Below are 16,266 nucleotides of genomic sequence, written 5' to 3'. Positions count from 1 at the left end.
ATTGCTATGTCATCAATAAATTATTTAAATTGCAAGTTTTGGTAGTTTAAAATTATGCATAAAATATAAGTGTATAGATCATGTAGTAAGTAATATTTGATTGACACAAAATTTGACATGTGTATTAAGAGCGTAAAAACATACAAGTCAACCGTTAGATTTTCAAAATATGTAGTGATGTTAATCTTATTGAGTAAGATAGTAGTCTTAAGTGAATTTTGTAGCTAAACTTTGTCCTAACGGTTAAAAAATGAATTAAAATAAAATATAAAGATAAGAGGTAATATATTCATTGAAACAACTCTTAAATATAGTTAACTTCATAGCCCTTGTTTATTTATAATTATAACTTATAAATATCGAAATATTCAATACTCTCACATTCATGCAAATACTTACTTTTTTTATTAAAAAAATACTAGTTGATAACTTGTGCAATGTATAAAAAAGTTTGACATGATATCATTTTTTTATTTGTCTAAATATGAAATTTAATAATTATGATAATTATTAATAGATAATTATTATGATTATATTTGCAAATGTAATTATATATTCTAACATTAGTCATTTACTATGATTGTGTTGCAGTATACTATCAAAAGAGAACTCTAGCCCATGGCCATGACCTAGACCTAATAAAATCAAGAAAAAGATATTTTCCCAAGACTTCATCAGTTGGGCTGTGATGCTAAAATTTCGTGCATCCACTCTGGGCCCTTAAACTAAGCCTAGAAGATTCGGTTCTACAGCAAAACCAACCCAAACTATTCTACACTGGAAATACTCAAGCCACATGGTTAGCAACTATTGGATTACATGCTATTTATGCTTTTAATACACGTTAAAATTTGTGTCAATCGGATGTTATTTACCATATGATCTATAAACTTATTTTTTATACAAAATGTTAGATTACAAAAACTTATAATTTAAACAATTGATTGATGACATAGTTATTGATCTTTGATTATTTGAAAATTTTGTAAGTATGGTAAACATAAAAAGAAAATGTAATATAATAGTGAATTTGTCAAATTCATATCCAATAAAAAGATATTGAATAAAGTTGTAGTATTAGGTTACAATCAAATTTGTAACCAAATTTTTGTCCTATTCTTTTCAAGTGAAATTCTTTAATTTATATTTGATTTTTAAATAACTTGTGCATTATACAAGGACAAAATCTCCTCTAAATTGATTTGGAGGAAATTCATTTGAACCTACACTTGTTTTAATGATACATCCCAGCCTCCAAACTGGATACAGCCATGCTAAAAATGTTTATAAATTAGTGGTTGTCTCCTCTTTTGCTCGCCATATGTCTAATGACTTGTAAAAACAGCAAAATTCCTCTTGTTCGATCTCATACTAAAAAAGAAAAAGAAAAAGAACATCTTATTCATGAACAAAACATTTTAAATGTGATGTTGACTCAATTTCCCCATTGTGATTGGCACTGAAAAAGGAATTTAGTACCATGAGTCTGCATTCCACCCTGTTCATAGACATAGTGGCATCCTCTCATGGTTTAGGATGCAAATCTAGCTTGTGTTGCAGAGACGTTAAATAACTATATTGACGTCGACCAGATAAAAAAAAGGAGGGCGAGACATTATATTGTTCAAAGCAGTGAACGGAGCTAAGAACATAAAATTTATGTTGAAAATCTATTTGCATTTCATTCATGCTGAAGGACCATGGCTGCTTTGGATATTTCAGACAACCACCCTTTTGGGCTTCTGTTTAGAAGGAGATACATGCTGATGCAATAGAGTAGTATTTGTGTCAAGGTAGTGGAGGACTATCACCATAAGGATGGAACAAACAAACATGGGTATTGGCCCAAAAAACCACAGGAGCAAATTAAGAGCAAAATAAAGTGCTCTTAGTCCAAGTGACCAAAAATCACTACCCCTTATTACTGCCATTTCCACATATCTCACAGGTATGTCACTATCTGGGGTGCTTATTATATAGTTTGCGTGGACAAAGTTCCTTGCTGACTGAACGAAGCACGAGAAAGCGAGGAGGAAGCATATTAGGAGGCTTATGTACTTGATAGACATGGTAGATGACCTTGTGTCTCCATAGATTAACTCACTCTTCAGGAAGCTAGTGGAAGAATTGGCGATCCAAGCTCCAATGAGAGAACAGAGAGTTAGAGAGACTGATGCCAAGAATGTTGCTGCTGATGTGTTGGTTGATAGCACTGATAAAGCTGTGCCAACATCCTTTTTATCAATCTGCGATGAACAAATTAATAAGTATTAGAAAAACTGGGTGAGTTTTGGTTAAACTTTAATAGAAAGGATGGAAGAAAGTAGGAGTTATATACTAATACTGGCCTGCATAATTCTTTCAACCCATGCTATTTTGTCATTGTTCTCAAAGCCCATTATTGTGGTGTGAGGAAGATTAAGATATCTGTGAAGAAGGAAGAGATGATATGCAAACATGATGAGCAACCCACTTGGGACCAAAAATAGATCTAGGTACTCCTTTTGGAAAGTCATAAGTTTCCTTTTCTTTTTAAGTACAGATTGATGGAAATGGAGTACTTAAATGGATTTCAGAACCTGAATCAGAATCAGTATCAGAATCCTAACATCAAACCAAATCTGTTAAAGATATGATTAAAGAACCCCTCCCACTAACTTTTATGCATAATATTATCAAACTACTCTAATATTTATATATGATACAAACTCTCAACATTGTTGAGAGAGAGAGAGAGAGAGCAGAATACTATTTCCAAGATAGACACTACCGCATGTGTGTTCTTACACGTTCCTGTTTGGAATTTGAAGTAAGGCTACTTTGACTTCTTCCACTTTCCAGTAATGAACAATTATTTTGAAAATAGAAAATAAAGAAAAAAATAGCCACCGCTACCACCATACAAGTATAATTGTATAATAAACCCACTTGAAACTTATACTAAGAAGGTATCCTCAAATGGTAACCATGAGTTCTTCTAAGATTAACTGAGGCATGGTCCAATTCTTTTGGGAACTTTTAGATGGCCATTACTATGATTTTGACTTGCCAAAGTAAACATATCAAATTCAATATTTATAAAAAATCTGTACATAAGGCCCACATTTGAGCCTTTACACAAAGGTTTGGGCATGAGCCTTGACAAAGTTCCATTATTGAATATGAACCAGAGAAAATTTTCCTTATTTTCTGTTTCACGCCGCCCTCTAGAATCTAGATAACTTGTGTATCAATAGTACTAGCATGACCAACTGTGAACGACTTTTCAATTTCATTGACTATATATAAATGTTGTTAATCAATTAGGTAGCAATTTGAAATTAGAAATAATACTACCTACCGGGATAAATAAGAACTTATTTTCTAATTAACCTATTTCACATTCAGTATTTTTGTTGTGACATGAAGGCATTCATAAGACACAGACTTATCTATACTGTCGCGTATAGAAATTGAGAATCTGACCGCAGAACTTCTTCCACAGTATTTGGAGAGACTGTGTGGATCAAAGTTTTTTTAAAAATGGCTTATCACATTAACTATGCTTCCTCTGACCATGACAAGCAGGGTCCGGTTTGGTTTGGAACCATGTTTTCTCATAATTTCTCAGAAAATCGGATCACATGTTTTTAGATTCCTACAACAAAAACTGGTGATAAGATAAAAATTTAGCTTTAAATCTATTATAATTAAAGTTTTCATCAGCAAACGTGCGCACAGAACAGATGATTTTGGTTAGGCATAGAATCTATGGACTTTGATTAAAAAATAAAGATTATAGAACTCAAAAAAGTTGTTCACTGAGAAGAGATAGTCTATAGACAAAAAAGTGGTTCCAGTTAGCTCAACTGGTAAAGTTTCTGATGGTTATTATAAAGAGCTATTATCAGGAGCGGACGTCATAGGATGAAACTCTCTCCAAAAATAATAATAATAATAATAAAGAAAAAATTCATAATTATTAATGGTAAGTAAAAAAAAAAAATGAGGTTGGTGATAAACACAAATGACAACCAGTAAAAACTTACCAATTTAAATGTTGTAAATTTTTTTTTTTATGCCTGTAGCATTATTAGACAGGAATTAGAATGTTTAATGCATGTAAGAAAACAGCAGACCACGTGGGATGCAAGACAAACCATGAGTGAAATAAATTGAATGCAATACAATACACAATATAAGAATTGACTACAGCATTCTTTTCTTGACACAAATTTCATATCTTTAAATATTAAAGTGAGTTTTAGGAGTACGCAATTTCAAGACTGACAACACCTCAATTCCCTGGCTTACAATATATGATTTATTCAACGATTATGAAAATCTTAGTACATGAACATTACGTAATTGCTGCTAAGGATAAACCTCAATAAGGGACCTTAAACCAAATAAGGGTTTTATCTTGTAATGACTAAAACCAGCCTCCAAGAATAGTTTTTCCAATTCCTTCTCATGTCTCTCTCTTCCAGTAACCACAACCATCATCAACATGTCAAAAAAGAGTTTTGCGCTGGTAATTTCATGCTCATCTTTCTTCTCATCAATCACTATGTCTATGATGATCACCTTTCCCTCCTTTCCTTTGTTTGAAATAGCTTCTCGGCATTTTTTCAGTACCTTCACGCATTCTTCATCACTCAAAGCGTGTAAAACCAACTGCAATTAGTTATTTTCACCATCAAGACAATCAAAACATGATGTAATTTATTTAGGCTAACCATATATAACACAACCAATAGGGCCGGCTCAACAACTTTAGGGGCCTTAGGCAAAAATTTTAAGTGAGGTTTTTATTTATTTATTTAGTTAAATATTAATAAAATAATATATATTGAATTTTTTTTTATTTAAACTATATTTTTCTTGGTTTTTGAGATACAAAATCACTAATTAAGTTTTTGTATTTAAGTTCTTCTAACATTTCTTTATTAATTGATAATATAGCTAATCCACATAATATTTCTTGTGACATAGTAGATCTTAAATAAGATTTTGTTAATTTTAATATAGCTAATCCACTTAATCTTTTTTTTTAAAATAAAATTTAATTTATTACATGGTTCAATAAATTAGTGTCACTATAATACAAATGAGTTGATATGATACACATCAAATTATTAATAAGTATGATAATTTATAATAATTGATAAAGTAAGAAAACATGTTGTCCTATGACTGTGGGCCACTGGGCTGTGCAGCCTTTGCAACTTGTGCAGTGTGCAATGCGCAACTGTGCAACCTGTGCTGCTGTACAGTGCGTACAGAAAACGTGTTGTCCAACCTAAATTTAATTTTGTTAGTTAAAGTTTGACTATTTTTGTTTTTTCCCATTTTAATCTTCTGCATTTTAGGATACAATGACCCTTTTAATGCATTTTATTCACCAATTAAAGTACTTAAAAAAATTTTAATTAAAATATATAGATAAATATATTATATATATAATTTTTTTTTTACAAGTTGGGACCTTCTTTTATTTGGAGGTCTTAAGTGATTGCATCACCTATTGAGCCACACTGACAGCCAAGAGTATAATCATTCTCTAAAATTTTGCTCTTCCTCATTGTATCATCACTTCACCTAAAGTTTGAAATTGACTATCAGTTTGTGCATAACATGAGAGCTGTTGGAATTTGAGGTTGTGGAAGCACATGTCTATGAACAAGAAAAAAAGTCCACACAAGACAATATTACCTAACATGGTTTGACCAATAATGTGTGTATATCCAGGAATCAAACTCATAGACTCTTAAAATAACACTTATACAAACCTCATAAACATAAACTAATGAAGAACGGAAATGCAATAAGGCTAGATATAGTTCTAGTTTAACAAAACATTTGAGAATTTAGGGAATGGAGCTTGGAATATCTACCAAAAATTTGAGAAATTTTCGTAGAAGTATTTTATTCAAGCATGATGAAACCGGTCTAGAATAGTACATATTTAATTATTGGAGCCTTTTAGGGCTTCTAACAAGCTTCTCTAAAAATAAAACATATAAAAATAAGAAGCAGTTTTCTACGATTTTGCTAAAAAACCAAATTACCCGAATTAAATATGTTAAAATGAAATAACTAAATTTAGTTTAGGTGGTGAATAATCCCTATATATTAAGAAGATTCAGAAAGTTAGTTATGACTTCAAAAAGTGTTTAAAATATTCCTGATTTAATTAGATAATCCTTATTCTTAAAAAATAAAAAATAAGGTTAAAATTGTAATTCAATAAAATTCAAAAAAAAAAAACTACCAAATAAACTTTTTTTCCCTAACAATTAGTACACTCTTTATTTGAATAGAGAAATGATATATCCACAACATTTTTACAACATTTTTACAACAAATCTTAAGTGGCAGGTTGTTACTGGTTGTTATTGTTGGGGCAAAAAAGTAATTTTAGTGTTAGGTTCAAATTTGAACCTATAACAACTAACCACCTATGATTTGTTGTAAAATTGTTGTAAAAATGTTGTGGACGTAGCACATCTCATTTGAATATATCTCACACATGTTTAATACATTTTTTTCTTAAAACCTAACTTACACTAAACCTAGCCGTTTACTTATTTTCAAATCCTAAATTTTAATTTTTTAAAAATTCATTCTTATATAACCTCTCTGATAATAGATTAATTCAAATTTAAAAATTACATTAAACTCAAGGAAAAAAAAAAAGAGTTTCATCACACATGTAGAGCCTGTGTGATGAGTTTAGTAAGTATTAAGGTACAAAATTATAAAATTACACCCCTTTGACATGATTTTTGATTGTCCAGTTAATCAAGAAATTCCAGAGACAATATTTGTTCTGCATCATAAACATAAACCAAAGCCCAAACAAACATACAAATATAACAAACACAACTCCTAAAACCCAAATACATCCAATACCGAGGAGTCCAAGTAGAACCTATCTGCCCACTGTGTAAAGATGATATAAAATCTGTTGAGCATGCTATCTTTAAATATGAGATAGCTGGTTGTGTGCGGAAGATGTGGGTGGACTGCCCCATTAGTATGATGGATATCAATAGGGATGTTTCAGATCTGGCCATTGAAATTCTCCACCAAGGAACCCAAAGGGATCTAGAGAAGTTTTTTGGAGTGGCTTGGAGGATTTGTTAAATAAGAACCAGGTAATTTATGAGGAAAATGGAGAACCAGCAGCTCATATTTGGGGGTCTGCAATTTGTATGATTGAAGACTACAAAGATGTAAATGGATTGAAGGCAAAGCACAAAGAGAACAAGAAGCAACAATGGGAACCTCCACCAGAGGGTTTCTACTCTATAAATGTGGATGGTGCCATTCCTTTGACCAATGGTCAATCTGGAGTGGGATTGTTAATTTGAGATTGGAATAGAAGAGTGATAGTTGCTGTGTCTATGCCCCTTCCTGAAAGATACTATGTTGAGGAAACTGAAGCAATTGCAATTGAGCAAGGTTTAGTTTTGGCTAAAGACCTGGGCTTGGAGAAAGTCATTGTTGAGGGTGACTCCCTCCTAACTATCCAAGTTGTTGAAACCGTGGATGTTACTTGTTAGGTGGTTGCTGGACACATTATAAAAGGTATTGGGCAGGTTTGTAGCAGCTTTCAAGAGGCAAAAGTCAGACACATTGACAGGAACAGCAACAAAATAGCCCATGAACTCGCCCAACATGCCAAAAAATCTAGAGAAAAATCTATTTGGAGGAGTGAGTTCCCAGGTTTTTTGTTTGATCTTCTTAAATTAGAGGGATCAGTCTTGACGGGGTTCTTGGTTTTTGGTCTATGTTGTTACTGTTCTGTTAGCTGTTGATGTGTCTTGTCTGCTCTTTGTATCTGGTTTTTTTTGCCTACTAATGAGAATTCAGTCTCTTTTCAAAAAAAATACACCCAATATCGCTCTCGCTCTCACATAATAAATGAATTCACCATCTCACACATGCAGGTATTTTTCAACTTCAAAAACACTATCACATCACTCCTCATACAAGCGTACTATTTTGCGAGAGCCCCACCTAGGATTATTCCACAAAACTTATTTATGGATCTCGTATTTTATTCCTTGATAATTAAGGAATATTCGTTTTTCCAAGTAAAGATAAGATTTTCTTCCCAAAAAAGGGAAATCATTTTTTTCCAGTAAAAAAAAGATAGAAATAAAAATATATTGTTTCCTTCTACACTAAGAAAAATTAGAAATCTAAGACAATTTCTAAAAAGATGAACCTATATGGTGAAATCAGTGTATAGTAGTAATCTTTATGTAGCCCATGAAAGACATGTGTAGATCAAGCTCCAGAAAAAACCAGCCAAATTTTGAGACAGAGAGAATGGTAGTGGAAGGATTAAATAATGCAAACCTTGAGTAGAATGGCATCTGCGGAAGGGATAGACTGAAACATATCACCTCCAACAAAGTTCAAGTTCGAATTATCTGCCAAATTAGCTACGACATGTGGAAGCTCCAAAACTGTGCACTTCAAGTGAGGGAAAGCCTCCGAAATGATCCTAGCGCATGTCCCAGTGCCACCCCCAACATCAACAAGTGTATCCAACCCCTCAAAAACTGGCTTGCAGTCTTTTACAACCAAGTTCATCATTCCAGAATCACTGGCCATTGCCTTATTGAAACTATCATTAAAGTCAGGGTTTTGGTCAGCATAGTCCCAAAAGCCCATCCCATTTGCACTCTCAAATGGTGTGACTTTGTCCCCTCGAAACCAACTCTCCAAGAAGTGCCATGGAGAAACCAAAACTGGGTCAAGCATTGCCAGAAGAAATGGTGACAAGTTGGTGACATTATCTTTGAGGATGATCCTAGATGAAGGTGTGAGATCATATGCTTCTTCTTCTTCTTCTTCTTCTTCTTGTTGATTTATATGAACTCTTGTTGTAACAAAGAAACCAGAGTGCACAAGTAAGCGCATGAGCCGGTGCACAAAACCAGCTTTTGTGGGATGAATTTGAAGCGCTGAAATCAACTCAGGTAGAGTAATAGGTTTCCCATGATTGTGGATTATTTCTGGTATGCCGAGCTGAAGGGCACATTTAAGTGACATCGAACCTATGAAGTTAAATATATGTTTATACAAATGAGATTGAGCTTGAAACAACTCACTTGCTCTCTGACCATGAACTAGATCCATAATTTTGCAGCTGCCTTAGCTCCTGATGAACTCGTCCCAGTAATACAATTCAAAGCAGGAAATATGTGATTGCACATAAATTTTCAGAAACCAAGAAAAGCAGATGCAGCAAACTTGTGGATGCAGCAAACTTTCTTAGGAGAGGTCCCCGCCTTGACGGCCCCAGTAGCTCGAAGGATTAGTCTGAGATAAAAAACTGGGGAAACCTTGGAAAAAAAAATTAATAATAATAATAGTCCATACCTATTAAATTTTGCCACATGGATAGACTTTTAACCTTGTATATGTTGTTTGGGCCAATTTAGTGCGCAGCTGACTTATGTATACCTTATCTCTGAAAGTTCGGACTTTTCTAGTGTAGCGTGCATTTTTTCGTAGCTGACCGGTTTCGTGCATTAAAATTGCAGTTTTATAAGTTGTGAACCAAAGTTGCATAAGCAGAAAAAAAAATATTAAAATAAACGGTGGCTACTTTTATGTTTTTTTTTTTTAATTTAAAATTTTTACTTAGTGGGATCCATATTAATCCAACTTTAACAAATACCACATACTTGTTAACAATTTCTTTTAAAATTTTTTGAATAGTTAAAATGTTTTTGGGTGATTTTGGTGAGAATTTTTCCTTGGGCTCACCATTTGTGTGTGTGTTGTGGCGCCCGCGAGGGAGGGAGGGAGGGGGGGTGGTTATACCTTTATTTATTTTTTTTTTTACTCCTAATTTTATTTAAGTACCACCTATTTATTTTCAAATACCACTAATAAGTTATTATGTTAACCACAAATATTTTATATCTTATTATTTTTAGTATCATTATTTATTTAAGCCTAAAACTAGTCCTATGAGCCCAATTTACACATCACATTTTTTTTAAAGCCTAGGGCTATTTATACTTGACAATATTTAAAGCCTAATTTTTATTGACAATATCAAAAGCCCAACTTACGTTGGTACTATTAAAAGCCTAAGCTAACTACTTGATACTATTTAGTAAAAAACCCAAAGTTATCAATACTAGCAAAATACTATATTATAAGTATTTCACTTAAAGTCAAATGATTAACAATGTTTTAAGTTCTTAAACCTATTACTACAATATTACAAACCTATGAAATCTATCTTATAAGATCCATGGTAACCATTTATGTCATGTGATACTATTCATTTTTCCAAAACCATTGGCAAACATATATCAAGTCCATGGAGAATTATGAATTTGTGTTGCTAATATAAAAACCCATGGAAAGTTCAGATTTATTTTAATCTCATAATATTTATTTATATCTTACCATATTATAAACTCATGGTAACTACTTATGTTATGTAATACTATTCATTTTTCCAAAACTCATGGCAAACATATATCAAGCCCATGGAGAATTATGAATTTGTGTTACTAATATAAAATCCCATGGAAAGTTATGATTATTTATTTTAGACCTATAGCATTTATTTATTTCAACCATTATATAAACTCATGGAATATATATAAGAACTGATGCTCACTATTTACCTTATACATTCTTAATATCTATTTTCAAAACTCATGATAATTATTTACCTTATCATGATTATTCATAGAAAAAACATGAGAATATCACATTATTCCACTATAGTGGTTGTTACCATATTTTAATTAAAATCCATGGATATTGGCTCCATTTAAAACCCATGGTAAATATTATTCTCAAGAAATATTGGAGGTCATTATTTAAAAGCCCCAAAGAAAATATCATTTACAAAATAATCCATAGCAAAATCATGAGAAACTATACAAGTTGTTATTTAAAGCCCATGGCAATTAATACCCAAAACCTATCATAAATATTTATAAAAGCTTATGGATTCATTTTATTTCCACTAACAACTAAAACTCATGTGAAATTAAAATCCATGGCAATATATGGTAACTTTTTCCATTTTGTAGGGCTCACAATGAGAAACCAAAAGGATAGGTCCAAGTGAAGAACCACCAAGTCAAAGGCCCACCAAAATACTCAGCCCTCATGACCAAGCCCAACATGAAATCTCAGCCAAAATAGCCTATGTGTGCAAACTGGCCCCGCTGGAGAACTCCATTTAGTTCTACCTTCTGCTGGAAGTCACCTCAAGAAGCAACTAACCTCCCAAACCAATTAAGAGCTAGCCGCTTGTCCCACTGCCAACTTTGACGTAAAGAGTACCAGAGGCTGATACCTAAAGGCTAATTGGCAATAAATACCCTTCTTTCCCAAGTTTGGGTCACAACTCAAGAAAACCATAACCAAGACCTCCAAACTCATGAAATCCTCAACCAAGTAATTTATTTTATTACTAAAAATGTATGTAATTGGTTCATGAACTTAAAGTCAGCTAATGAAACCAACTAAGGAGTTCCAGCTATAAGTTAAGTCCAAAATCTCTCTTCCTTTCGATAAGCTCAGTACTCAAGGGAGGATCAGAGAATCCATTCTTTACGTTATGGCTAGCGATATATCTTTCTGTATCGACTGAGTTCACCACCGCCAACGCGAATGGGTGGTCAAAGAAGGCCTGAAATACCTCAAGGAGGAAGTACAATGGCCACCTATTTGTAGCCGACTTCAAGTCGAAGGAATAAGAGGTCGAACTCCAAACTAACCTATCAAGAGGTACTGTTTGATGGAACGTCCATAGGAATATGGGCGAGCACTTCCATAAGCCAATCATGAATCGGCTTCAGCAACCGTTGATTGATGTAGTTACCAATAGCGAATATTCTCTACTTACCCCCTTCTTCAACCTCCTGACCTAACCTTCCAGATGTGATTGACAAATTGAGAAGAGGTAGCATTGTACCAATCTTAGAGTCAAAGAAGTCAAGATCGAAAGCACTAAACAATTTCTTGTTAGGGTCCGAGGCATACCGAATTCTCTCAGGCCACAAGATGCCAGCCAGAGGACCATTCTTCCCTTTGAGCGTGAATAAAGCGCAGGAGGTGGGCATAAGAAGACATCTCTAACATTAAAGCGGGAAAGGAAGAACGAACTCGTCGATACTTCCGCCCCAACTGCCGAGACATCTCGCCTAATCGATCATTCATCTGGTCATATGTAGGATTAAAAGCCAGGTAGTCTTTGTCTCGGTCAATCGCTTCGGTGAATGATTCTATCACGAATGTCATGACATTAGCTTAGTTGCTTATTTGTGATCCCTTGTTTGAATATGAGTCTTTCTCGTAGGGCATTTTATTGAAGCTAAAGGCCTTTTGAAATTCCTTGATGTAGGGTCAAAGGGATAAGAGAAGTGAGTCTTGAAAGTGGATAAGTGATCATCCCTTTCTTTAAAGTCAGCTAATGAAACCAACTAAGGAGTTCCAGCTATAAGTTAAGTCCAAAATCTCTCTTCCTTTCGATAAGCTCAGTACTCAAGGGAGGATCAGAGAATCCATTCTTTACGTTATGGCTAGCGGTATATCTTTCTGTATCGGCTTTATCTAGCGAGTGGGCTTCTTCGTTGAGTAGGCGTCTCGAGGTTTTGAAAAAACTAGACAAAATCCCTTTTTTTAGTAAAAACTCCTTATTTGGCTTTCTCTTCTGGTTGCCTAAGTCAGAAAGACATTCAGCAGACAGATAAGGAAAGAGCTTTCAAACAAAGAAAGAGTACAACACTTGCCTTTAGAGACCGACAACGACTTTACTTCAGAAAAGTCACTACTTTTAGCTTGGCTTGGCTTGACTACCGCCCTAAGCACAAGGAATAAAAGAAAGAAGTCACGTAAGTGGTTTTCTCGATGAACTCCTTCCTTTTCTGCGCAAGCAAAGCATCATAAATGCTTGGTTTTTAAGAGAGAGTTAGGAATCAAAAATGATATCATTTAGCAGTGAGATCAAAGAATCCCATGAAATGAGCCAACCAGCTCCAATTACTAAACACTGATGTAACGGGACCATCTTTCTAGCTCTTCTCTCTATTATAAACAATCCCCATGAATCTTTGGTTCCCTCAAGAGTGAGCGTTGCGCACCAAAGTGGAGCAGCTTTTTCTGGGGGACAAGACAATAGGCAATGGATTGATAAAGATCACCCGGGTTCAACTAATTAGGCAAGCAAGAAGAAAATGTCTTCCCACAATTGTTACCTATCAATTCGTTATGAGAGCACTGTCTAATAGCGGCCAATATTATGTAACGATGAATTCCTGAAGCAAGAGCTGGGACCAATATACTATAAGCTATAAGCAGATTGTGAAAGTCACTCCATACAGGAAGTACATTAATGTAACCTCTTAAGTAGGTAACTTCACGAACCTAATCGAGTCTCCGTGTAGAGGTAAGGTTATTTTGGTGAGTTGACGCTCTTCTTTTTGTTACCGTTCTTCTATCAAATAAAAACTCGAACCCATATTAAAATCAACGTCACTAAAGCAAGCACCTGCTTCCGTGGATTTGAAGGGTAAAGCCAAGGGAGTGTATTAGCATAAGTAATGGCTAGAATGTAATATCCTTTAGAAGGAGGAAGGGTTTATTAGCCCAATAGAAGTAGGGGATCAGGCTTATCACCTCGTAGCTTAGCTTAAGGGATATGGATTCTCAACCCATAGAAACAATAGTCAGCACTAGGGCATATTATCCCAACCATAGAAGTACGAGACGAGCCACCCAAGAACTCATGCTTGGAGGTACGAGTTCAAGCCCAAGGCAACTTAGCATAGTCAAAGTGTGTTCCGGTAAGTCCTTACAGGGTTGAAAACCTATATGCAATAACACCTTTACTTGAGTGAGGCTACTTCCTTATTAGGCTTCGAACTATAGGAAAGAGCGAGTTGATGACTCCGCCTTCCCTCAAAGTAGTCGAACGATCTAATTCCCTCCTTCCTTGATCTCTTCTTTTGGAAGTTGGCTGTGGCTTCACTTGCTTAACTTAGTGGTAGTTCTTCCAAGGCTTCTTAGGTGTCTTTCTTGTAGTTTTCTGGTGGGCAGCTAGGCATTTAGTCGCATAGATCTTCGATTTTTCTGGAATTCGTTGATTGCTCCGTACGAATTAACAATGGAAAGGTAGCTATAGAAGAGCCTAGAACAGAGAAGAAAGACTACCTTTTGCTTCTCCTCCAAGAAAGGGCTACTTCCAATCCATTCTATCGCAGTCTATTTTGATAGAAAGGAAGAACCCTATTTATATGCTTAACACACCCAACTCGTATAAAGGCAGACTCGGAAGATACCTCCAGAAAGAAAGAGATGGCTACATCTGTACCCAAGGACTGATTATTGGTTATTGGGTCTAGCTTCTTAGAAAGCCATAGGGAGATAGCGGACCAATCTTTCTTCTGTTATAGACTTGTCTTGTGATGTCAGAAAATAGTAAGGAAGAGGAGAGGCAGTCTTCTCCAATGCTTCCCCCTAGATTAGAATGGGTGGGATTCAGGATTCAAATAGTGGATTTCGAAATATCCTATCGTAGAGAGATGATCGAGCAAGCAACAACCAAGCATAGGTAGTTGACAGCTGCACTCGACCATCCAGTCAACGAAGGACCAACCCCCAACTCAAGAGCCAGAGCATCGACCTAGACACATAAAAAGTGCTTTCAAGAGTCAAAAGAAAATGAAATACGAACAATCGTGCTGGTTGTTGTTACTAGACAGACTTTCATGCTGGAGCAAGAACTAGCATGAGAGTTCCATTTCAGGGAAGGACGACGTACCAATGATACTTTCTGTTTTGTCGAGCCCTGCTTTGGTCTCTGGTTTGATGGTTCCTAGTCTGATTTTAGCTATGATTGGTCTCGAATTTGTACCTATTTGTATCTATTTAGTGATCAGTTTGGTAGTTTCTTTTCTCTTACTCAGTCTTACGTTTCTATTGTCTTCCAATAGTTCGACCCATGCTCTTTTTATGAAAAGAGCAATTCCCTTACTAATCCTAGAGACTATAGTTTTGTTTTTTTTATCTTCTTTCTCTGAAAATAGGTTTGATTGGTTTCTTTCTTTCCTGGGTTTCCAAGGTTTTCCAAGGTGGGTTTCCTTTTGGGGGAAAGAGCCATATCCTTTGCATTCTTAAAGTTGGCTGCCCCAGGGGTCTGACCTTGGTGATTCCTTTTGCTGTTAGGGTCCTCCCTCAATACCGGAGCTACGCCGTCTCTCAGTAATATGATGCTCCCTGCTGGGGCGGAATTGGGCTCCACGCCAGTGTCTTCGAGGAGCAACAAAGAAGTCACATCTTCAAGCTCCGAGAATTGGCAAAAATTTCTAAACTTAGCGTCGGATAGGGAGGGAGATTCCACCCATGAACCGTTAACCTCATCCTCATGGAATGGGTCGCGGATTGCAAAATGGGTTTCTTTGGAGATCTCATCTTCGGCCCCAAACCAGGGTCCACACGCCGTCGACCAAAACCCGGGGGGGCACGAAGCAACAAATCCACCAACCAAGGTCATAGGGCTAAAAGCTCATTCAAACCGTTTTCTATAAAATAAAAGGGCGAAGAACCCGCTCTGACGTTATAGAACGACTTTGGGAGGATCTTAGGCTCGAAAGAGCTTCCCTAGAAAAGGGGGTGAAGATCTTTCAAATTTTGGCGGAGATGTATGATAACTCGGATTCATGAAAGAATGAGAGACTCGACATCCACTTAGCTATCAGCATTTCCGATTGGGAACGAGGACTAGCAAACGTACCATGATAAGAGCTAAAAATCCTGTCTCTGGTTTGATGGTTGTACGTGCTAAAAATCCGGTACATTCCGTTTTGTTTCCCATCCCAGTCTTTCGCGACACTTCAGGTTTACTTCTTTTGTTAGGTCTTGACTTCTCCGCTATGATCTTCCCAGTAGTTCATATAGGAGCTATAGCCGTTTCATTCCTATTGTTGTAAATGACATAGCGTTCCTGACGTACTGGAGTTATAACATTTGAATTTCTCTTACATTCTACGTTCCCGAAACGGATTCTATCAAATATTTCACATTTTCTATGATCATCTCTATTTTAGGTATTTGGGGAATCCTCCTTAATAGACGAAATATTCCTATTATGTCAATGCCAATTGAATCAATGTTATTAGCTGTGAAGTAAAAGAAGAAAAGGTCATCGATTGCTACTAAGAACCTAACAAAACTTTTCACAATTTTTGTTCTAAAACCACTTGTGTAGGGAAGCGCTCTTTGTTGACCTTG

General features: G+C 35.3%; 2 protein-coding genes across 2 annotated transcripts; both read right to left on the bottom strand.

Annotated features, from left to right (window-relative positions):
- Positions 1–1,093: 1,093 nt before the first annotated feature.
- LOC142636991 (uncharacterized) lies at positions 1,094–2,704 on the bottom strand. Its single transcript, XM_075811284.1, has 2 exons — positions 2,349–2,704; positions 1,094–2,246 (listed from the first exon to the last, which is right to left on the bottom strand). Exons 1-2 carry the CDS (start codon positions 2,514–2,516, stop codon positions 1,719–1,721), a joined length of 696 nt encoding a protein of 231 aa, XP_075667399.1. The 5' UTR covers positions 2,517–2,704; the 3' UTR covers positions 1,094–1,718.
- A 1,495-nt stretch (positions 2,705–4,199) lies between these two features.
- Positions 4,200–9,319, bottom strand: LOC142633594 (trans-resveratrol di-O-methyltransferase-like). The gene is made up of 2 exons (XM_075807840.1): positions 8,350–9,319; positions 4,200–4,656 (listed from the first exon to the last, which is right to left on the bottom strand). The coding sequence occupies exons 1-2, from the start codon at positions 9,133–9,135 to the stop codon at positions 4,354–4,356; spliced, it is 1,089 nt and encodes a 362-aa protein (XP_075663955.1). The 5' UTR covers positions 9,136–9,319; the 3' UTR covers positions 4,200–4,353.
- Positions 9,320–16,266: the final 6,947 nt, after the last annotated feature.

Source organism: Castanea sativa, chromosome 5 (assembly GCF_040712315.1).
Source record: "Castanea sativa cultivar Marrone di Chiusa Pesio chromosome 5, ASM4071231v1".
In the NCBI taxonomy this organism is placed as follows: Eukaryota; Viridiplantae; Streptophyta; class Magnoliopsida; order Fagales; family Fagaceae; genus Castanea; species Castanea sativa.
This window is presented reverse-complemented; position numbering and strand designations above follow the sequence as displayed.

What these genes read in the sequence shown, in the direction of transcription:
- LOC142636991 (XM_075811284.1), bottom strand. Translation starts at nt 2,516, where the DNA reads ATGACTTTCCAAAAGGAGTACCTAGATCTATTTTTGGTCCCAAGTGGG. An exon ending in GGGTTGAAAGAATTATGCAG is followed by an intron (nt 2,247 to 2,348) that starts GCCAGTATTAGT and finishes TGTTCATCGCAG; the next exon opens with ATTGATAAAAAGGATGTTGG.
- LOC142633594 (XM_075807840.1), bottom strand. Translation starts at nt 9,135, where the DNA reads ATGGATCTAGTTCATGGTCAGAGAGCAAGTGAGTTGTTTCAAGCTCAA. An exon ending in CAGATGCCATTCTACTCAAG is followed by an intron (nt 4,657 to 8,349) that starts GTTTGCATTATT and finishes AACTAATTGCAG; the next exon opens with TTGGTTTTACACGCTTTGAG.